Below are 23,172 nucleotides of genomic sequence, written 5' to 3'. Positions count from 1 at the left end.
ACTTCCTAAGAAATGACAGCTCATGCTTCTCTGATATCATTGGCAAAGACTAACACACATAACAGAGTAAAAAAAAAAAGGAAAAAAAAAAAACATTACGTGTCCTTTAAGTGGCCAGCAGAAGAAACCTTTCAAATTTAATACATATTATATGAAAGAGGGCTATTTTTTAAGACTTCCTAAGAAATGACAGCTCATGCTTCTCTGTTATCTTTGGCAAAGACTAACACACATTACAGATTTTTCTTTTTTTAATCAAAGAAAAAAGGATTGGTGACATGTAGAAACCATGTTGTCATAGTTAATTGCAAGCAGGAGAAATATGCAATGGTGGCCACTCAGATCCAGAAATTTTGTTTTATGATCACGCATTTAGATGGAAGGAGCTAAATTTCATTTAGTCGTACAGAGCACAGGGTGCTCATAAAGCGGAAAAAAAGGTAACAACATAATTGAAGGAGCAATCCACAGCCGAGGTGTTGAACACTGTGCTAAAACCACTGTGATAAACAGCCTGGCAATTCATCTAAATCAGTGTCAGAGCAAAGCAGCATCCTGCAGGCTCCTTTTTTTTTTTTTTGGAGCAGTGAATGGCTTGTGAAGTTCTAGTGCCTTTGGTCATTTCTCAAAAACTTGAAGCCTGGGTGCTAAAGCCTTACTACTGTTTACAATGTGTGTGCTCCCCAGCACCATGTCAAGATCAGATAACGGCACTTTTGCAGACCACATGCAAGAAAGCTCCTTCTCCTCCTTCACAAAACCCTCCTACTATAGATGGAAAAACCACTGACTGTATCTTGGGGCATGCCTGTAATTGATGGCTGAACACTGAAGTCTCCAGCAGCCAGGGTTATTTAGCAATGCTGAAACTTTGAAAGTCAGGGCAAAGCAAATTTAAAGGTGCTAAGGTCAAGCTTAAGAATTATGGCTTTGCAAGCAGCCAACAGCGATAAAGGCGAATATAGTACATTTGTTATCCTACTGCTCCCATCAAGCAGTTAAATATACAAGCACAACAAAAACATTTTCTTTAGTTGACGCCTACGAAAAAAACACTTTTTATTCCAACTGTTATTTTTCCGTAAAAAAAAAAAAGACCCTAGGTAAAATTAAAGAAATTTAAATTAAATAAATGAGGATACACAAACACTTTCTATCCCAACTGTTATTATTGCGTTCAAAAAACAACCTTAGGTAAAATTAAAGAAATTACAATGAAATACATAAGGATACACAAGTATCCTCTCATCTGTGACTACAACTACTAAAAAGGACCTTAGGTAAAATGAAATAAGTTCCAATGGAATAAATAATGATACACAAGTATCCTCTCATCTACGACTACAACTACTAAAAAAAAACGACCTTAGGTACAATGAAATAAGTTCCAATGAAATAAATGAGGATACACAAGTATCCTCTCATCTACGACTACAACTACTAAAAAACAAAACGACCTTAGGTAAAATGAAATAAGTTCCAATGGAATAAATGAGGAACATCTACGACTACAACTACTAAAAAAATACCTTAGGTAAAATGAAATAAGTTCCAATGGAATAAATGAGGATAAACAAGTATCCTCTCATCTACGACTACAACTACTAAAAAAAGACCTTAGGTAAAATGAAATAAGTTCCAATGGAATAAATGAGGATAAACAAGTATCCTCTCATCTACGACTACAACTACTAAAAAAAGACCTTAGGTAAAATGAAATAAGTTCCAATGGAATAAATGAGGATAAACAAGTATCCTCTCATCTACGACTACAACTACTAAAAAAAACGACCTTAGGTAAAATGAAATAAGTTCCAATGGGATAAATGAGGATACACAAGTATCCTCTCATCTACGACTACAACTACTAAAAAAAACGACCTTAGGTAAAATGAAATAAGTTCCAATGAAATAAATGAGGATACACAAGTATCCTCTCATCTACGACTACAACTACCTAAAACTGGTCCAATAAGAACAGAACACACTTGTGTTGTGCTATTGGATAAAATGCAATAAAGAGGCAGTAAAGGTAAAATACACTTTATAAATAAATATGAGTTTTGGATTTTATGTGGTATAAGCCAAAATAAGTGAACTATAAAAGGGGCGTAAATCATACTGGCGTTTGAAGCACTGCTTAAGAAATGACAGCTAGTAAACGTAAATCAATATTTACAGGTAAATATCAATTTGACTTTTTTTATATATATATAGTCTAGTGCGCAAAATACAACCTGTGCGTGATCAGGTAAAACGCACGTAGTAAAAGTACACGATCATTTACAGTTAATTATTAATTGCACTTGTCAGCTGCACTTGAGATAAATAAAACAAATAGGAGTGCCTTTTATTAGCTGTCATTTTTGGAGTGGAGTTCATTTTTAACGGCATGCAGCGAGAAGTAGCGAAGGGGAAGAAAATAAAAGCAGACAGGCTGGTAAGTGGACCTACATTGAGCACTGTGCCGGTGTTGGTGCTGCCATTCTGTCTGTCCCAATCCGCTGAAGCATGCTTTGAGAGCTTTTTCCTGTAGCATGCAAGAAGATGGGCTCGCAGTGTAGAAATCCAGCATTTGCCCAGGGCTCACTGCTAGAACATCCATACAGTCAAACATGATTTCCCCCCTATACGAGATGCCTGGAAAAGTGCTTTTCCTTTAGGTGCACAGGAAAATGGCATCGAAAAGTACACCCAACTCCATCAAACTCTGCCCCTTTTTTTTGGCACGTAGGCTGTTGGTCTATTTCCCAGACCAGAATCATGAATTATGACAGACAACACAGCTAAAAGCCTGTAATTGATCCAAATGATCATTTACTATTTTCCAAGCTTCCCAGCCATTCCAGCTAAGCAGAAGAAGAGGGGGGGGGAGAGAGGAGATGAAGAAATCCAAGCTGTCAGCTGCAGGCTAAAACCTCTCGAAATTCCTGAAGGTGCTTGCAGGCTGCTGGAGCAGATCGTACGCCCGTACCCGCTCTCTGGGTGTAAGTGAGCTGAAAGTCTTCAAAAATAACAACATTTATTCCATCTAGCACTCGGCGTCCCCCCCTTCCAAAGCGAATAGATCCTTCTGCTTTTGAACAGCTCACTTCCTACTACTTGTGTCACACAAAATGAAAGATTGGATTGCCTAATATATGCGAGTGAACTCTCCATGAACCCTTCCCAGGCTGCTAACCTTCAAATGACCCAAACCGGTCTGACATCACCAACTCCCAGGATTCTCACACAGCTTAAAGACTACCAGCAGCCCTGCAGAAACAGACAGGCGGAGAGAGAAGCAGGCTGCTCGGCAAATGCTCAGCTTTATCATGTGTTGTCCTCGGCTCCACATTCTGACAGTAAATGCGCTACTTGAAACAGGAAGATAACAGGAAAACGTGCGCGCTGGCTTGATGTGTCAATCCTGACCTGTCAAGAGGTTTATTCTGCTTTAATTGTGCGCTCTGAGCTAAAAAACAAAACAAAAAAAAAATGCATTTGCCCTGGATTTGATTTTTTTTCCGAGCTGCTCCTCTAATAGAGGGATTGTAGAAACATTGGGAATTTTAATTTTGCCAATTTTACCTTTGAGATTTTAGCTACTTGTTATGGAATAAGAGATGTAACTCTTGGTTGACTTTTGATTAATTTGCAGTAGATTGATTTCAATCAAGGTATTTTTTTTTTTTTTATATAAGGGGTTAAAATCTTTGCAAACAGAATCCCACGTGTAGCTAGGCAGAATTCCCGTAGACTGATGCCCGGAAAACTAGGGCGATGACTAGGTGTCGTCCTGGTGTGTAGGACTTTTGTAGGGGGCGCTACCGAGTACTTTCAGCCTTTTGGAAACACTATTGTAAATAGAGATTGTCTAATTTACTGGATCGTTTCTGTACGATTGTCACCAATCATTTTTTTTTTATACAGAGATTCCCATGTGTAACTCCAGTACTAAGATTCCCGTACACTGTCCGATCCCAGGAATACTATAGAGTCATCCTGATTTGTAGGATATTTGCAGGGGACACTAACGAGTACTTCCAGCCTTCGGAAACACTATTGTAAATAGAGATTTTCTAATTTACTAGATCATTTCTGTACGATTGTCACCACCCATTCCTTTTATACAGAGAATCCCATAACTCCAGTCTCAAGATTTCCTTACACTGTCTGATCCCAGGAATACTAGGGCAATGACTAGGTGTCATCCTGCTGTATAGGACTTTTGTAGAGGGCGCTAATGAGTACTTCCAGCCTTCGGAAACACTATTTTAAATAGAGATTTTCTAATTTACTAGATCATTCCTGTACGATTGTCACCACCCATTCCTTTTATACAGAGAATCCCATAACTCCAGTCTCAAGATTTCCATACACTGTCTGATCCCAGGAATACTAGGGCAATGACTAGGTGTCGTCCTGCTGTGTAGGACTTTTGTAGAGGGCGCTAATGAGTACTTCCAGCCTTTGGAAACACTATTGTAAATAGAGATTTTCTAATCTACTAGATGATTTTTATACGACTGTCACCACCCATTCCTTTTTATACAGATAATCCCATGTGTAACTCCATTCTCAAGATTTCCATACACTGTCTGATCCCAGGAATACTAGAGCAATGACAAGGTGTCGTCCTGCTGTATAGGATTTTTGTAGGGGGCGCTAATGAGTACTTCCAGCCTTTGGAAACACTATTGTGAATAGAGATTGTCTCATTTACTAGATAATTTCTTTACGATTGTCACAAATCATTTCTTTTTATACAAAGGTTCCCATGTGTAACTCCAGTCCTAAGATTCCCATACACTATCCGATCCCAGGAATACTAAGAGTCATCCTGATTTGTAGGATATTTGCAGGGGATGCTAACGAGTACTTCTAGCCTTCGAAAACACTATTGTAAATAGAGATTTTCTAATTTACTAGATCATTTCTGTACGAGTGTCACCACCCATTCCTTTTTATACAGAGAATCCCATGTGTAACTCCATTCTCAAGATTTCCATACACTGTCTGATCCCAGGAATACTAGAGCAATGACAAGGTGTCGTCCTGCTGTATAGGATTTTTGTAGGGGACGCTACCGAGTACATCCAGCCTTTGGAAACACTGTTGTGAATAGAGATTGTCTCATTTACTAGATAATTTCTGTATGATTCCTTTTTGTACAGAGAATCCCATGTGTGGTTCCAGTCTCAGGATTGCCATAGACAATCTGATCACAAGAAGACCAAGACACTGATTAGGTGCAATTCTTCTGTGTAGGGGGCACTAATGAGTGCTTCCAACCACTAGAAATACTATTCAGAGATTTTCTAATTAACAATAATTTCTGTAGACTGTTGCCAATTATTATTTTTTGTACAGAGAATCCCAATATGTAGCTTCAGTCTCAAAATTCCCATAGACAGTCTGATCCCAGGAATACGAGGGCAATGATAAGGTATGATCCTGATATGTAAAATCATTGTAGGGGGCGCTAATGAGTGCTTCCAGTCTCTGGAAACACTATTGTTAATAAAGATTGTCTAATTTACTAGATCATTTCAGTATAATTCCTTTTTTGTACAGATAATCCCATGTGTAGTTACAGTCTCAGGATTCCCATAGACATTCTGATCACAGGAAGACCAAGACAATGACTAGGAGTGAGCCTTCTGTGTAGAAATTTTGTAAGGGGTTAAAATCTTTACAAACAGAGACCCACGTGTAGCTAGGCAGAATTCCCAAAGACCGATCTCAGGAAGACTAGGGCAATGACTAGGTGTCATCCTGCTGTGTAGGACTTTTGTAGGGGGCGCTAATGAGTACTTTCAGCCTTTGGGAACACTATTGTAAATAGAGATTTTCAAATTTACTGGGTCATTTCTGTATGATTCCTTTCTGTACTGAGAAGCCAATGTGTAGTTACAGTTTCAGGATTCCCATAGACATTCTGATCACAGGAAGACAATTACAGGTATGATCCTTCTGTGTTTAACATTTGTAGGGGGCGCTAATGAGCATTTTCAACCATTAGAAACACTATTCAGAGATTGTACAAAAAGGAATGATTGGCAACAGTCGTACAGAAAGATCTAGTTAATTATAACTGCGTAGATCTATTACCAAGATTCCCATAGACAGTCTGATCCCGGGAATACAAGGCAATGACTAGGTATGGTCTTTATGTGTAGAATTATTGTAGGGGGCGCTAATGAGCGCTTCCAGCCTCTGGAAACACTCCATAGATAGGCATTAAGGGATTTAACGCCTATCTCCAAGGTTAAAACAATAACCCTTCCTTGCAGTGGGACTTCCATCGCACTTCAAGGATTAAACGCTCATTTATGTCTAGGGTACTGGAAAAAAGCACATTTACTATCCTGATCTTCTGCTCTCAATATGGCATCCCTCTGCATCCTAATATCGAATGAAAGGCTATGACATGCTGGAGAATAGGGGAGTAGTTGCTGCGGGTGTCGGTCCCACACACCTGTCTGGGGAATGTCTGGGGAATTGAGGGATCTGGTAAGCGCCCTAAACATGAACAAGAATTTAAACCTTGCCGTACAGTAGCAGCCTCATCGCAAGGGAGGATTACTGTTTCCCCTGGTCATCAGCTTTAAAAGAGAAGTATGTGGGGCAGATCCACATACATCTGCGTGGGCGCAGCGTATGTGAGATATGCTACGCCGCTGTAACTTACTTTTCTTTTCTTTGAATCCTGAAAGAATTTGTGCCGTAAGTTACGGCGGCGTAGTGTATCTCTCGCGGGGTAAGGGCGCGGAATTCAAATTGGGCAGATAGGGGGCGTGTTTCATTTAAATGAAGCGCATCCCCGCGCCGAACAAACTGTGCATGCATCGCTCATCAAAACTCCCAGGGTGCATTGCTCCAAATAAGGTCGCAAGGACGTCATTGTTTTCGACGTGAACGTAAATGGCGTCCAGCCCCATTCACGGACGACTTACGCAAACAACATAAAATTTTCAAAATTACGGGAACGAAGGCCATACTTAGCATTGAGTACGCCACCAGATAGCAGCTTTAACTATACGCCGGAAAAAGCCGAACGGAAACGACGTAAAAAAATGCGATGGCCGCTCGTACGTTCGTGGATCGTCGGAAATAGCTAATTTGCATACTCGACGCGGATTACGACGGGAACGCCACCTAGCGGACGTCGAAAAATTGCATCTAAGATCCGAAGGCGTACGAAGACGTACGCCTGTCGGATCTAACCCAGATGCCGTTGTATCTTGTTTTGAGGATTCAAAACAAAGATACGACGCAGGAATTTTGAAATTACGTACTTTCTTTGTGGATCTACCCCTGTGTTTTTTTTAGATTCATACTTATCTAGGTGGATGCAGCGTCAGATCGATGAGGCAGCGTCTCTGCACTGAAAACAGAGGCACTGAACATCGCCGACGGCTCGGTTCTCAATACTCCCCAGGAGGAGAGCTGCTGACTGTCAGTCAGCAGCTCTCCTGCTCTATTCCTCCACACTCACTGGAGCACTGAGCTGTGGAGGGGCGGAGAGCGGCCATCTCAGCTGAGACTGCCATCAGTCAAGGCAGATGGCGGATCCAGACTTCTGAAGTCGGATAACGCACTGCCTCGACTGATTTCAGTGACGTCAGCGGAGAGCGGACTTCAGACCGCTGAAAACGGGTCACAGGAGTAAAAAATGAATTGCACTCCTGTGACCCTTAGGAGAAACCAAGCCTAAAAAGCTAAGGCTGGACTTCTCCTTTAGGTGTCAATTGCCCATTTATCGCCTTTATATTTTGAATCACACCAAAGAATTTGAAGCAGACAGGACTGCCAACAATAAGTGCCTTACCTGAACTTTATGAGCCACAGAACCTGAATAACTCATATGTGCTAGTTAAAGGAATGAGCTGGAAGCCCTGGCATCAGACATGGGGGAGAATGCTGTGTGGATGCCTTACAAACCTCCATTCTTGTCTATTAGGGAAGTCTTAAAGGGGTGGTTCCCCTAAAAATAAACTTTTAACATTGCATTTCCCACATTAATGACAATTAGAATCGGCTGGTTTTATTTAAAAAAAACGTCCGTAAGTACCGTTTGCTATAGGCGTTCTCACCGCCACTTCCGGGTACGATGGTGGGGATGGGCGTTCCTAATTGATGGACAGGCATCCGACCAACGCATACATCGCGTCACAAGATGCCGAAAGAAGCCGAACGTCGGTGCGCATGCGCCGTATAGAGCCGCACCGACGTTCGGCTTTTTTCGGCGTTCGGAAGTGGCGGTGAGAACGCCTATAGCAAAAGGTACTTACGGATGTTTTTTTTTAATAAAACCAGCCGATTCTAATTGTCATTAATGTGGGAAATGCAATGTTAAAAGTTTATTTTTAGGGGAACCACCCCTTTAAGCCTTCCATACATAATTTATTTGTTTCCATTCAACCAACGGGTACATTGGTTGAGATCTGTTTTCAGTTTTCTGCAAAAAAAAAAAACTGGCTGATCTTGCTGCTCTCTTCCACAGCTCAGATGGGAGAATCTGTCCACAGGACAACTATTAGTCGTGCACTTAAAGTGGTTGTATAGGTGGTTTTGTAACTTTTACCTACAGGTAAGCCTATAATAAGGCTTACCTGTAGGTATAAAGAATATCTCCTAAACCTGTACGGTTTAGGAGATATCCCCCCGCAATGCGGTGCTGATTGCAGTGGCGCATGCGCAGCGGGGATCCTCGGCTAAAGAGCCGCCAGCCGCCGGACCTTGCCGGTTTGAAGTCTTCCGCACGCACGAGCGGGAGTGACGACATCGCCGCTCCAGCCAATCACATCGCTGGAGCGGCGATACCCGGAAGACACGCCGAGTCAAGATGATCTCACTCGGCGTGTACCAGGTAAGTTCTCTTCACCTCGTTCCGAGGTAAGTATTTCATAATGAGCTAATATGCGGTGCATACTAGCTCATTATGGCTTTTGCCTTTCAGGTGAAAAAAAAATTATCGCGGGTATACAACCGCTTTAACAAATCTGGCATTTATGGAAGAATAGCAAGAAGAAAGCCATTGTTGATAGAAAGCCATTAAAAAGTCCAGTTTGCAGTTTGTGAGAAGCCATGTGAGGGACACAGCAAACATGTGGAAGAAAGTGCTCTGGGCAGATGGGACTAAAATTGTACTTTCTGACATAAAAGCAAAACGCTATGTGTGGCAGAAAACTAACACTGCACATCACCCTGAACACACCCTCCCCACCGTGAAACATGGTGGTGGCAGCATCATGTTGTGGGGATGCTTTTCTTCAGCAGGGACAGGGAAGCTGGTCAGAGTTAATGGGAAGATGGATGGAGCCAAATATAAGGCAATCTTAGAAGAAAACCTGTTAGATTCTGCAAAAGACTTGAGACTGGGGAGGAAGTTCATCTTCCAGCAGGACAATGACCCTGAACATACAGCCAGAGCTACAATCAAATGGTTTAGATCAAAGCATATTCATGTGTTAGACTGGTCCAGTCAAAGTCCAGACCTAAATCCAATTGAGAATCTGTGGCAAGACTTGAAAATTACTGTTTTTTGAGCCACAAATATTTGTAAAGTATACAATGTGGCCTTCGTACTGAACATTTTGGGCGCCCCACTACTAACATATATGTGAAATCTATCAACAGTTTATTTGGTGACAAAGAAACACATCTGGCACCAGCTTAAAATTGCATTGTTCTGCCTAGTGTTACCAATCTGTCGTGTTTTATTATGTGCCAAGCTAAGTACCTCTTGCAAATTTCTCTACACCCCCTCCCCCTTTTTTTAAGATGTATTATTTGGAGTTTACAGATCACTGTCATTTTTAGTCATTTAATGCTCAGGAATGATGCATCTTTTCTATTTGTCTCAAGCTATAGTCCTTTGATTTCACAAAGCAGCATTCATGTCCAGTGTGGTACGATGTTAGCAGATAACCATTAATCCATGATAAAGGGGAAGGCAGGGGTGAGAAGTCACATATGCCAAATTTAATCAGAGCGCACTGCTTTTTCTTTATTAGAACAATAAGAAGGCAAACAATCAAGGGCAAGCCAGCAGCAAGCGTTGGTGTTAATATCACAGCACATTTTGCCTATGGGGGTGAGCCTTGTTGTGTGTATCCCTAATCACCCCTCCCCCCCCCTCCCTCCACAGTCCCCTTCAGGACAAGAGGCCACTGTTGTGGCATCGATGAAAGCCATATTTTCTTTCTCACTACTACAGCATGGAATAGATGTATTCTTCAAAATAAAGCCTGCCACTTCAAAGGGCCGTTTTCTAACACTTAACTTGTAAACTGACTTCTGTCTTTGTGGCTTCTTGCAACCCTAAGCACTGCTCATTATTACCACCTTTACTGCCGATGCACCCGGCACTGTGCAATAATTATTACTGTTGTGTCTACGATTAACATTGCTGTTTCCTACATCTGTAACCTGTTTTATTTTTGAGTGACTCTATACATCCAGACATTTTGGCCTGGATTCACAGACAGCGGCGCACATTTATGCCGCCGTAGCGTATCTCCTGTACGCTACGCCGATGCAGCGCAGAGAGGCAAGCACTGAATTCACAAAGCCAGTGCTGCCAAAACTGCGCTGGGTTTCCTAGGCGTAAGTCGGCGTAGGTGGAAGTGGGCGTGAGCCATGCAAATAATAATAATAATAATGTTTACAATTATATATCGGCAATTACAGCGTTGCCGCTGTGTCTAAGCGCTGATAATGGTTGTCATTATTACCCAACTCAATGGTACTCATTTTACCGAACTCGGAAGGATGAAAGGCTAAGTGGACCCCGCCGGGATCGAACCTGCAACCCTTGGGACACAGGGAATCACAGACTGCTGCAAAGGAGCATTAGCCCCCTGCGCTTTCTTACCAGCAAGGCGTTACCCCATGCAAATGATGGGCCGAGCGCCAGACAGATACGTATAACGAACGGCGCATGCGCCGTCCCGTGGACACATCCCAGTGCGCATGCTCAGAATCACGTCGGAACTACTCCCTAAGATTCGTTGGATCACTGCCTACGGCGTGAACGTAACCTACGCCTAGTCATATTCACGTCCAACGTAAAATACGTCGGCTTGTGTTCCCTGGTGCAGCCCTTTGCATGGATGCTGCTGAGTTACACCTCCTTTATGGGGCATAACTTTACGCCGGACGTAGAACTTTACGCGCACTGCGTCGGGCGCACGTACGTTCGTGAATCGCCGTATCTCCCTCATTTGCATATTTGAATAGAAAATCAATGGGAGCGCCAAATGTGTCCAGCGTAAATATGCGCCCACTCTACGCCGGCGTAGGCAATTTACGTTGGTGGAATGAAGCCTGTTTTTAGGCGTACCTTAGTTTGTGGGCCTGGCGCATAGATACGACGGCGCATATTTGCACTTACGCGGCATATCTGGAGATACGTCGGTGCAAGTGCTTTGTGAATCCGGGCCATTATTTCTATGTATTGTTGTGTGTCATCTGACTGTGGCCATAGATGAGCAGATATCTTCCCAAGAATTACATCTTCTTCCTTGCATGAGTCATCCAAAAGCTGGTCATAGATGGATCGAAACTCAGCCTGTCCAACAGGGACTGACCACATTTTAATCCATGTGTGGCCACTCCCGCTCAGGAAAAGTCAATCTAACGACTGACTTCTGTCAAATGGGTTTGTTGTAAAATTCCTCTCAATCAGCGGCCAAGCAAGCCAGAGAGTCCCAGCTGTCAGAACACAATGGGGGTTATTTACAAATGGCAAATCCACTTTGCACTACAAGTGCAAAGTCCACTTGAAATTGCACTGAAAGTGCACTTGGAAGTGCAGTCGCTGTAAATCTGAGGAATAGATCTGAAATGAGGGGAAGCTCTGCTGATTTTATCATTCAATCATGTGCAAGCTAAAATGCCGTTTTTTATATTCCTTGCGTGTCCCCCTCGGATCTACAGCGACTGCACATGAAAGTGTACTTGTAGTGAAAGTAGATTTGCCATTCGTAAATAAAAAAAAAACCAATGTCTCAATGGGGAAGATTCCTCTATCCGCTCTGATTTAAGGGGGAACACTGAGAACTCTGATGTACGGAGAGGACTCTGATGTAAGGGGGAACACGGTGGCCTCTGGTGTAAAGGGGAACTCTGATGTAAGAGGTGCTCTGAGAAACCTGATTTACCTTAGTGTACTCACTCAGAGGCAGGAGCGAGAAGGTGGGGGGGACTTCAGTCAGAGAGAGGGATGGATGGTGAGCTCACTCACCCCTTGGCAGTCAGCACCTCTCATCCAAATGTATCTGAGGCTACTGGACTTCAAATTTCCCGCCCCCACATTCCCTTTCTGAGGCCCCGGGGATTGGAGTGTGGACAGACACAGAGGTGTAGGAGCGGAAGTAAGAGGTGCAGATCAAGCTCTCTCTCCTCTCCCGTATGTGTTGTGTTTGGGGGGGGGGGGGTTTAGTGCTGGCTTTGGGAAGTGTGAAAGAAAGTGTAACAGACGCTCTCAGCTTAGACAACTGCAGCCAGCAACCCTGTTGGGGAGCCATAGTCCAGTCAGCAATGTGTCCGGGTTTCAGGCAATCTAAGACCCGGACACATCATTCCAAACCCGAAGTGTCCGAGTGAATCGAAGACAGGTGGCAACCCTAATTGTGTGGCTGGAGGAGTGATCCATCTATGACCAGCCTCACTCAAAAATTCTTGCCCGAGGGCCGATCCACACCAGGAATCACACAGGAACACGCTGCGCATTCCTGTGCAATTCTCATGTGGTGCAGTGCGCTGTGATTTGAGCCCATTCATTGGGTTCATGGCTCAAATCACACTGGACCACACCAAAAGTAGTGCATGCAGAAAAGTTCAGGATTTAAAAACAAAACAAAAAAATGGTTATAATCACCTAGGTGGATGCAGCATTAAGCTGATGCTGCATCTGTCCCCCACCGGCTCTGTATTGAGAACTGAGCGTTTAAACACCACTGATCGCTCAGTGCGACCCCTCCTCTCTTAGCAGAGATCCGTGACTGTCAGTCAGCAGCTCTCCCCTCCAGTGCTCACCGGAACTATAGAGGAGGCAGGAGGGGCTGGCTCAGACTCTCAGTGGATCGCTATGAGGCTGAGCCAGGTGCCGGTCCATGTATCTGGGTGGATTCCAACCATATGATCGTGATCTTTCCAGAGCCTGAACCGCTGAATGGCACCTGCCTGCTGTTGGGGGAAAACAGGTAACAGAAGTGCAGAACCAAAAAGCTTTGTCCATACTTCTCATTAAAAAACACACTGCAACTGTATCGCATGTATCATGTGATCTGGTGCAGGCAAACGCACTACATTTGTGGTGTTGTTAACCTAACAACTGCAGTGCGTTTTGAATGCGGTGGAGAAAACAGACATGGAACGCGCGTTTCCACCACCATGTTCTGGTGTTAACGGGTGGACAAGCCAACAGCTATGGATCTTTCACAATGATTGCCTTACTCACAAAATTTGGAAAATGCCCCTATATGACATCACAGGCCTATAACTTCCTACTGTGTTTATATTGTCCTGCAGCACATGAGAGAGGATTTTATATCTGCAAGTTATTGCTTGTCTTTACCTCCACCCTTCTAATAAGCAGCCTTATGCCCCGTACACACGCTCAGGATTTTCAACGGGAAAAAGTCAGTTGGGAATCCCGACGGGAAAAAAGAGAGGCAGTTTTCCCGTTGGAAAAACTGTGAGGGAGCATATACACGGCCGGGATTCCTGGCCAAAAGCTTTCATCGCAGTTTTCCCGTTGGAAATTCCGGCCGTGTGTATGGGCCATAAGGGCACACTAGTGTTTTTCATAAGCTCAGAAAAAATGCTGGATGAAAAATGCTGATAATAGCATTTTTATGCCAGCTTCTAGTAACATTTAGAAGCTTTTAGGAACATTTGCATTTTTTTTTGCATTTTTGCAGTACATAAAGAAAAAAAGCTAAATAAAAATCTGTTAGTAGCATTTAGAAGCCATTATGAGCATTTTGGAGCATTAAGCATTTTTTTCTGCTGGAAAAACGTTTGAAGAAACTCTACAAAAAATATTTTATTCTGCGTCTAGATTCTGAAAGCTCAAAAAATGCTAATAGCCTAAAGTAGTGTGCATGGACACATAGGAAAACACTATCTAGCTTCTATAACAGTTTCTAGGAGCTTAAAAAACACTAGTGTGCATGGAGCCTTAACCAGTTAACCACCGCCCTATAGAAGAAATACGTCTACAAGGCGGTTGCTTAACTCTGGGAGGACGTCCATGGACGTCCTCCCAGAATCGCGCTCCGGCGCGCCCTCTGGGGTGCGCACACGGGAATGTCCGGATCACGCTAAATCGCCGCTGATAGCGGCGGTTTCCACGTGATCGCTCCGTCCAATGATGGAGCGATCACTTGTAAACAAACCGGCGTCATGTGATGACGCCGGTTCCTCCCTCCCCTCTCTATACCGAACGGTACACTGTGAGAGAGGAGAGGGGAGAGAGCGGATGCAGCAGCAGCTGCTGTGGGCTGGATCTGTGACAAATGCAGTCACAGATCCAGCCATCCATCCCTGCCCCAACTCTGCAATACCCCACAATACTCTGCAATACCCCAAAGTACTTTGCAATACCCCACACTACTCTGCAATACCCCACAATACTCTGCAATACCCCACAATACTCTGCAATACCCCACAATACCCTGCAACGTCGCCTATGGGGATTTTTAAGTAGTGGCGCCATTCCACGAGCGACAGGGTGACATGTTGGGTATCTATTTACTCGGCGTAACTTCATCTTTCACATTTATGCAAAAGAATGAAGAAAAAATACTAAATTTGCTAAATTTTATAACAGAAACAAAGAAAAATCATTTTTTTTACAGAATTTTCAGTCTTTTTTCTCTTATAGCGCAAAAAATAAAAAAAACAACGGTGATTAAATACCACCAAAAGAAAGCTCGATTTGTGTGGAAAAAAAGGACGAAAATTTAATTTGGGTACAGTGTTGTATGACTAAGTAATTGTCATTCAAATTGTGAGAGCACCGAAAGCTGAAAATTGGTCTGGTTTATGTGCCCAGTGGTCAAGTGGTTAATAAGCTAACCAATGGACCCAAAGGCCAGATAACTGTAGTATGAAGTTAACTTTTCTTCATCACATGATACATAGTTATTATGTGTAGATAGTTTGAGGGAGGTGGGGTTTGAGAATTTGAGAAGTAACATTTAGTACATTCTATAATACTGATTACATTACACTATTCTACCTTTCTTTTTTCTGCTTCATTAATAACATTGGACACAAAGCAATGTAATGTCTGGTAGGGGTCAGAAGTCAACTTTAAAAAGCTTAATAGTTCAAAGGGTTGTGGCAAACATTTGACATTTGCACTGTATTATTAGGGGGATTGTTTGGTCTGTAAAAAAAAAAAACTTTTGCTAATGTGATCAGCTTAACCACTTATTGACCATATTGCTGGTCAAAGACCAGAGCACTTTTTGCGATTCGGCACTGCGTCGCTTTAACTGACAATTGCGTGGTCGTGCGACGTGGCTCCCAATTAAAATTGGCGTCCTTTTTTTATCACAAATAGAGCTTTCTTTTGGTGGTATTTGATCACCTCTGCGTTTTTTAGTTTTTGCGCTATAAACAAAAATAGAGCGACAATTTTGAAAAAAAATAATATTTTTTACTTTTTGCTATAATAAATATCCCCCAAAAATATATAAAAAACATTTTTTTTTTCCTCAGTTTAGGCCGATACGTATTCTTCTACATATTTTTCGTAAAAAAAATCGCAATAAGCGTTTATTGATTGGTTTGCGCAAAAGTTATAGCGTTTACAAAATAGGGGGTATTTTTATGGCATTTTTATATATATATTTTTTTTTACTAGTAATGGCGGCGATCAGTACTATCTGTACTGCAACATTATGGCGGACACTTTGGACACATTTTTGGGACCATTGGCATTTTTATAGCGATCAGTGCTATAAAAATGCATTGGATTACTATAAAAATGCCACTGGCAGGGAAGGGGTTAACACTAGGGGGCATGAAGGGGTTAAGTATGTTCCCTGGGTGTGTTCTAACTGTAGGAGGGGGTGGACTGACTTGTGGAAATGACAGATCTTCTGTTCATACATTGTATGAACAGAAGATCAGCATTTCTCTCCCTGACAGGACCGGGAGCTGTGTGTTCACACACACAGCTCCCGGTCCTCGCTCTGTAACGAGCGATCGTGTGTGCCCGGCGGCGATCGCGCCCGCATGGCACGCGCACGGGAGTAGGGGGCGAGCCCCTATTGGCTGCTGGGCGAGGTGACATATAGCTACGTGCTCTCGCCCAGCAGAGCCGACCTGCCACCGTTTAACTGCGGCGGCTGGTCGGCAAGCAGTTAAAGTGGTATTAACCGCTTGCCGACCAGCCGCCACAGTTGTACTGCGGCAGGTTGGCCCGACTGGGCGATTCGCCGTCATTATACGTCGGGTTCGTACACGGTACTCTGTGGATGTGCGCAAAAATGTATAAGATAGAACCGGGACGGCCGCACTCCAAAAATAAAAATTTGTTCCTTTTAATAAAAACTGGTCACAACATGGATGTCACAGCAAAAAATCAGGAAAAGGGGCTAACGCGTTTCACACTCTCATACAGTGCTTATTCATAGCTATGAACTATGAATAAGCACTGTATGAGAGTGTGAAACGCGTTAGCCCTTTTTCCTGATTTTTTGCTGTGACATCCATGTTGTGACCAGTTTTTATTAAAAGGAACACATTTTTATTTTTGGAGTGTGGCTGTCCTGGTTCTTTCTTATACATTTTTGCATACTATTGCAGTGCCCGCACCCAAGTGTTTGGACTCCACTTTGCTGTTCTCTGGGACCTCTGAGCGGTAAACTTTATTTCTCTGTGGATGTGCGCGCCTGGCCATTCACTAGCGGGGGAGCCAACCAGCAGGCCCGGTGGACTTAATGCCTACCGGCCACCCGCGATCACTCCAGAGAGAGGCAGAACGGGGATCTAAACAAACATATTCCCTTTTCAGTCAGGGGAGTAGAGTGAGATTGTCTGTTCCTCTGCTGTCAACCACAGCCAGTGAGCTAGTAAGCCAATGAAGAGAGAGGGGGTGGGGCTGAATGAAGACGCAGAGCCGCAGCTCGGGAACGAGCCTGCTTGGGTGCTCCCATTGCAAGCTGCTTGCTCTGGGGGCACTCAGCAAAAGGGACAGGCCAAGAGCACTGGCAAGGAACCCAAGAAGAGGAGGATCAGGGCTGTTCTATGCAAAACCACTGCACAGAGCAGGTGAGTATAACATGTTTGCTTTTTAATATCACTTTAACGCACAGGAAAATGGTGTAGCAGCTACATGTACATGGCTCAGAACAATTCCTATGTTGATACAAATTTTAGCCACACTTATTTAATTACATTTTAAATGTACATGACAATCACATAATACGATATTGCAAACTTCAATGTGTGCAAGTAACAGGAAAGAAAACACACAATTATCCTGGCAACAATCATTTAACCATCAAGATAAGCAATGATTTCTGTTTTCTGTCAAGAACACGGAACAGCAACAGAGATGTCCTTTGGGGAGTCTTCTTACATTACTCTACGCCTGCTATTATTCAAACAATGCCATCAAGAAGCATACCAACGTTTTTTGTTTGTTTTTTTTGTTTATACTAATACCGTAACAAAAAAGCTCTACATATATGAGTGAAAGACCTCATGCACGCTGGATGTTTTTAACGTTACTGTTGCGTCTATGTGTCCATGCTGGCGTTTAGTGGCAGAAAAAAAAACACTATGGGGTAGATCCACGTACAGCGGCGCATTATTGCGCCGGGCGTAGCGTATCCAAGATACACTACGCCGTCGTAACTTACCTTTTTTTTTAGAATCCTCAAAGAATTTGCGCCGTAAGTTACGGCGGCGTACTGTATCTTTGGCGGCGTAATGGCGCGGCATTCAAATCTCTGTGATGGGGGCGTGTTTTATGTAAATACGTCGTGACCCGACGTAAACAACTTTTTTTTTTTAACTGCGCATGCACCGTCCATGGGGGTATCCCAGTGTGCATGCTCGAAATTAACCCGGAACAAGCCAATGCTCACGACGATGACGTCATTCTACGCAAATCCCTATTCGCGAACAACGTAAAAAATTCAAAATGATACGTGGGAACGACGGCCATACTTAACATTGAGTACGCCACCATATAGCAGCTTTAACTTAACGCCGGAAAAAGCCGAACGCAAACAACGTAAAAAAATGCGCCGGCCGGACGTACGTTCAAGGATCGCCATAACTAGGTAATTTGCATACTCAACGCGGAATTCGACGGAAACGCCACCTAGCGGCCGCCGAAAAATTGCATCTTAGATCCGACGGCGTACTAAGACGGACGCCTGTCGGATCGACCCGAGATGCCGTCGTATCTTGTTTTGAAGATACAAAACAAAGATACGACGCGGGAAATTTTAAATTACGCCGGCGTAATTCTTTTGTGGATCTGCTCCTATAAGCGCATCTAGGAGCAGAAAAAAGCATTTGATGCATCTAAACATGTTTTAGCTCCAGGTGCGTCGAGTGCTTGAGTGTTAATTTATTTAAATGGCCAAAATAATAATAATAATGTTTTACAAATAAATATGTGAAAAGTGTGGTGTGCATTTGTATTCAGCCCCGCTGAGTAAATACTTTGTAGAACCACCTTTTGCTGCAATTACAGCTGCAAGTCTTTTTGGGCATGTAGAGAGTGACATTTTTGCCCATTCTTCTTTGCAAAATAGCTCAAGCTCTGTCAGATTGGATGGAAAGCGTCTATGAACAGAAATTGTCAAGTCTTGTCACAGATTCTCAATTGGATTTAAGTCTGGAATTTGACCGGGCCATTCTATCACATGAATATGCTTTCATATAAACCATTCCATTGTAGCTCTGGCTGTATATTTAGGGTCGTTGTCCTGCTGGAAGGTGAACCTCTGACTCTAACAAGTTTTCTTCTAAGATTCCCCTGCATTTGGCTCCATCCATCTTCTCATCAAATCTGACCAGCTTCCCTGTCCCTGCTGAAGAAAAGCATCCCCACAACATGATGCTGCCACCACCATGTTTCACAGTGGGGATGGTGTGTTCAGGGTGATGTGCAGTGTTAGTTTTCCGCCACACATAGCGTTTTGCTTTTAGGCCAAAAAGCTAAATTTTGGTCTCATCTGACCAGAGCACCTTCTTCCACATGTTTGCTGTGTCCCCCACATGGCTTCTTGCAAACTGCAAACGGGATTTCTTATGGATTTCTTTCAACAATGGCTTTCTTCTTGACACTCTTCCATAAAGACCAGATTTGTGGAGTGCACGACTAATAGTTGTCCCAAATGAGCTGTGGATCTCTGCAGCTCCTCAAGAGTTACCATGGGCTTTTTGGCTGCTTCTCTAATTATGTCTCTCCTTGAGCAGCCGGTCAGTTTAGGTGGACGGCCATGTCTTGGTAGGTTTGCAGTTGAGTCATACTCTCTCCATTTTCGGATGATGGATTGAACAATGCTCTGTAGGATGTTCAAAGCTTGGGATATTTTTTTTTATAACCTAACCCTGCTTTAAATTTCTGCACAACTTTATCCCCGGTCTGTCTGGTGAGTTTCTTGGCCTTCATGATTTATCAAGTAAACATTTAATGCCGCGTACACATGGTCGGGAATTTCCGACAAGAAAAGTTTGATGTGAGCTCTTGTTCGGAAATTCCGACCATGTGTAGGCTCCATCAGACTTTTTCTGTTTGAAATTTCCAACAGCAAAAATTTGAGAGCTGGTTCTCAATTTTTCCGACGGGAAAAGTTCTTGTCGGAAATTCCGATCGTCTGTATGCAATTCGGACGCGCAAAAAAAACATGCATGCTCGGAATCAATTTGACGCATGCTCGGAATCATTGAATTTAATTTTTCTCGGCTCGTTGTAGTGTTGTACGTCACCGCATTCTTGGCGGTTGGAATTTTGTGTGACTGTGTGTATGCCAACATTCCGTCAGAAAAAAATCCACGGTTTTCTTGTCGGAATTTCTGATCGTGTGTACGCGGCATTACTGTATGGTCAGTGTTAGAGAAACCCCATTTACTTATAGTTAGTTGGAGGAAGAAGGCACCTTACATTGGTGTTTAGTGGAAAGAATGCTCTGTTACGTTGGGGTCATTGGGAAGAATGCTCTCAACATTGGTGATCAGTGGAGAAGCCCCCTTGCATTTATATTTAGCAGGGTAAGGGCTCCTTTACATTGGTGGTCAGTGGAGAAGCCCCCTTGCATTTATATTTAGCAGGGTAAGGGCTCCTTTACATTGGTGGTCAGTGGTAGAAGTGCTTTATTTACATTGGTGGTCAGTGGTAGAAGTGCTTTATTTACATTGGTGGTCAGTGGCAGAAGTGCTTTATTTACATTGGTGGTCAGTGGTAGAAGTGCTTTATTTACATTGGTGGTCAGTGGTAGAAGTGCTTTATTTACATTGGTGGTCAGTGGCAGAAGTGCTTTATTTACATTGATGGTCAGTGGAAGAATGGCCTTCTTACATTAACTCCCTAGTGCTGATAGTATGCATACTATATATGTGGCCTCCTGGTGGGTGGGCCTTAATGCAGAGCGGCCGCATATATGCAGCCCCATGCAAACAACTTCTAGCTTCCAGCACGGTAGTCAGTGGAGATCGGTAAGCTCCAGATGCATACTTGCGATCGGGAGCTTTCCGAGTATGTGGCAGCCAATCTGTGTAACAATACAATTGCTGTTATTTTTACTGGCGGAAACGTTACCCACTTCATTTAAAGTCCCGGGGCGAATCCTTTTGTTTTGCCAATCTGTGTAAATGCATTTTTGCTAATTTGTTTTAAAAAATCAATGGGCCAGATTCATAGAAGAAATATGCCGGAGTATCTACTGATACTCCGGCGTATTTTCAAATTTGCCGCGTCGTATCATAATTTGTGATTCACAAACAAGATACGACGGCTTTTGGCTAAGATCCGACAGGCTTACGGCTTTGTACGCCGATCTTAGGCAGCAATACTTCGGCCGCCGCTGGGTGTAGTTTGCGTCGTTTTCCAGCGACGGGTATGCAAATTCGCTTTTACGGCGATCCACGAAGGTACTCGCGTGCGTTACGTCGTCGCAAGTCGTTTTTTCCCGTCGCAAAGTTAAGCCTGCTTTTTCAAGGCTTAACTTTACACCAGCCATGTTAAAGTATGGCCGTCGTTCCCGCGTCGAATTTTAAATTATTTTTTTTCGGCGTAAGTACGTTACGCACGTTGCCATTCACAAACACGTCGGGGCGCCGTAATTTAGCGCAAAGCACGGCGGGAAATTTCCAAACGGAGCATGCGCAGAACGTTCGGCGCGGGAACGCGCCTAATTTAAATGGTACACGCCCCATTTGAATTAGGCGGGCTTGCGCCGGACGGCTTTACGCTACGCCGCCGAAAGTTTACACGCAAGTGCTTGGTGAATCAGGCACTTGCGCTGAAAACTTGCGGCGGTGTAACGTAAAGACGATACGTTATGCCGCCGCATTTGTACCTGAATCTGGCCCAAAATTTTTAAGTTTACGAATTTGTGTTGGGCCACATTCGTAGCCGTCTTGGGCCACAGGTTGGACACTCCTGCTCTAGACAATAAATAAATAATAATAATATTATATATACATACATATATATATATATATACATACATTGTATATTGTAAGTTGTCACCAGTAGGGCCGGCCCTCCTGTCCCTCTTGCCTTGATTATGTATTGTAACTGAACTGACTCCTTTCATATTTTAAAGCACTACTCAAACTGTTGGCTCTAAATAACCCCTGTATAATAATATTAAAATAATATCAAGAATCTTTTTAAAATTCATGAACTGTAGCAGAACTATTAAGTTTAATCAGTATGAAAACAAATGCAAGCCCTCTGAATAGATAATCATATGAAACATATATAAACTACGTATGGTTTATTTTAGGCCAATATGTGCGCTGGCTTGGCAGTAAGTGGGATAATGCTGAAACACTATAGCTGTAATCATGATTAACCTCGGAGGAGACAATGGTGTGATCTGAACATTCCTGGCCAGAAAGTGGAATTTTAATGGGAAAGCTGAGATGTTTATCAGTGAGACTTTGTTGATGTCTGAGACACTGCTGATAGTACTAATAACAAAAACAAGACCATAGGAAATCGAATGTGCTCAAAATACTAATACTGTTCTGAATCAGTGGTGTAGCGTGGGTTGTCAGCGCCCGGGGCAAGGCAAGAAATTTGCACCCCCCCTAACATATGGACTTTTAGCACTCCCTGAGTCCCTTCCCTTCCTACAATAGTACTGACCAGCCAAATTCCTACAATGACCCCTACACTAACCTCTACACTGACCTACATGATACCTAGACTGATCACTACACTTACCTAACTGTCCACCGCACTGACCTACCCGATTCCAGTGCTGACCACTACACTGACTAACCTGATTCCTATACTGACCACTACACTGACCTACTTGTCCACTACATTGACCACTACACTAAACTGTCCACTACAATAGACACTACACTGACCACACTACACTAAACTGATCACTACACTGACCACTGCAACACACACTACACTGACCACTGCAACACAGACTACACTACACAGACCAGTGTAGTGTAGTCTGTGTTGCAGTGGTCAGTGTAGTGTAGGCTGTGTTGCAGTGGTCAGTGTAGTGTATTCTGTGTTGCAGTGGTCAGTATAGTGTGTGTGTTGCAGTGGTCTGTGTTGCAGTGGTCAGTGTAGTGTGTGTTGCAGTGGTCAGTGTAGTGTGTGTTGCAGTGGTCAGTGTAGTGTGCGTTGCAGTGGTCAGTGTAGTGTGCGTTGCAGTGGTCAGTGTAGTGTGCGTTGCAGTGGTCAGTGTAGTGTGTGTTGCAGTGGTCAGTGTAGTGTAGTGTGTGTTGCAGTGGTTAGTGTAGTGTAGTGTGTGTTGCAGTGGTCAGTGTAGTGTAGTGTGTGTTGCAGTGGTTAGTGTAGTGTAGTCTGTGTTGCAGTGGTCAGTGTAGTGTAGTCTGTGTTGCAGTGGTCAGTGTAGTGTAGTCTGTGTTGCAGTGGTCAGTTTAGTGTAGTCTGTGTTGCAGTGGTCAGTGTAGTGTAGTCTGTGGTCAGTGTAGTGTAGTCTGTGTTGC

General features: G+C 43.3%; 1 protein-coding gene across 2 annotated transcripts in view; it reads right to left on the bottom strand.

The window, feature by feature from the left end:
* The window catches only part of RARB (retinoic acid receptor beta), a 696,217-nt gene that overhangs the window by 294,132 nt on the left and 378,913 nt on the right, over positions 1-23,172 (bottom strand). Inside the window, exon 1 of one of the 2 annotated variants that reach the window (XM_040353006.1) lies at positions 2,455-3,326. The exons of the other annotated variant lie outside the window; for it this stretch is intronic. Within the exon in view, the coding sequence (XP_040208940.1) occupies positions 2,455-2,617 (163 nt within the window). The 5' untranslated portion in view covers positions 2,618-3,326. Of the gene's footprint in view, positions 1-2,454; positions 3,327-23,172 lie in introns of those variants that run through there. 2 annotated transcript variants of the gene reach the window in all.

Source organism: Rana temporaria, chromosome 5, assembly GCF_905171775.1.
Source record: "Rana temporaria chromosome 5, aRanTem1.1, whole genome shotgun sequence".
In the NCBI taxonomy this organism is placed as follows: Eukaryota; Metazoa; Chordata; class Amphibia; order Anura; family Ranidae; genus Rana; species Rana temporaria.
This window is presented reverse-complemented; position numbering and strand designations above follow the sequence as displayed.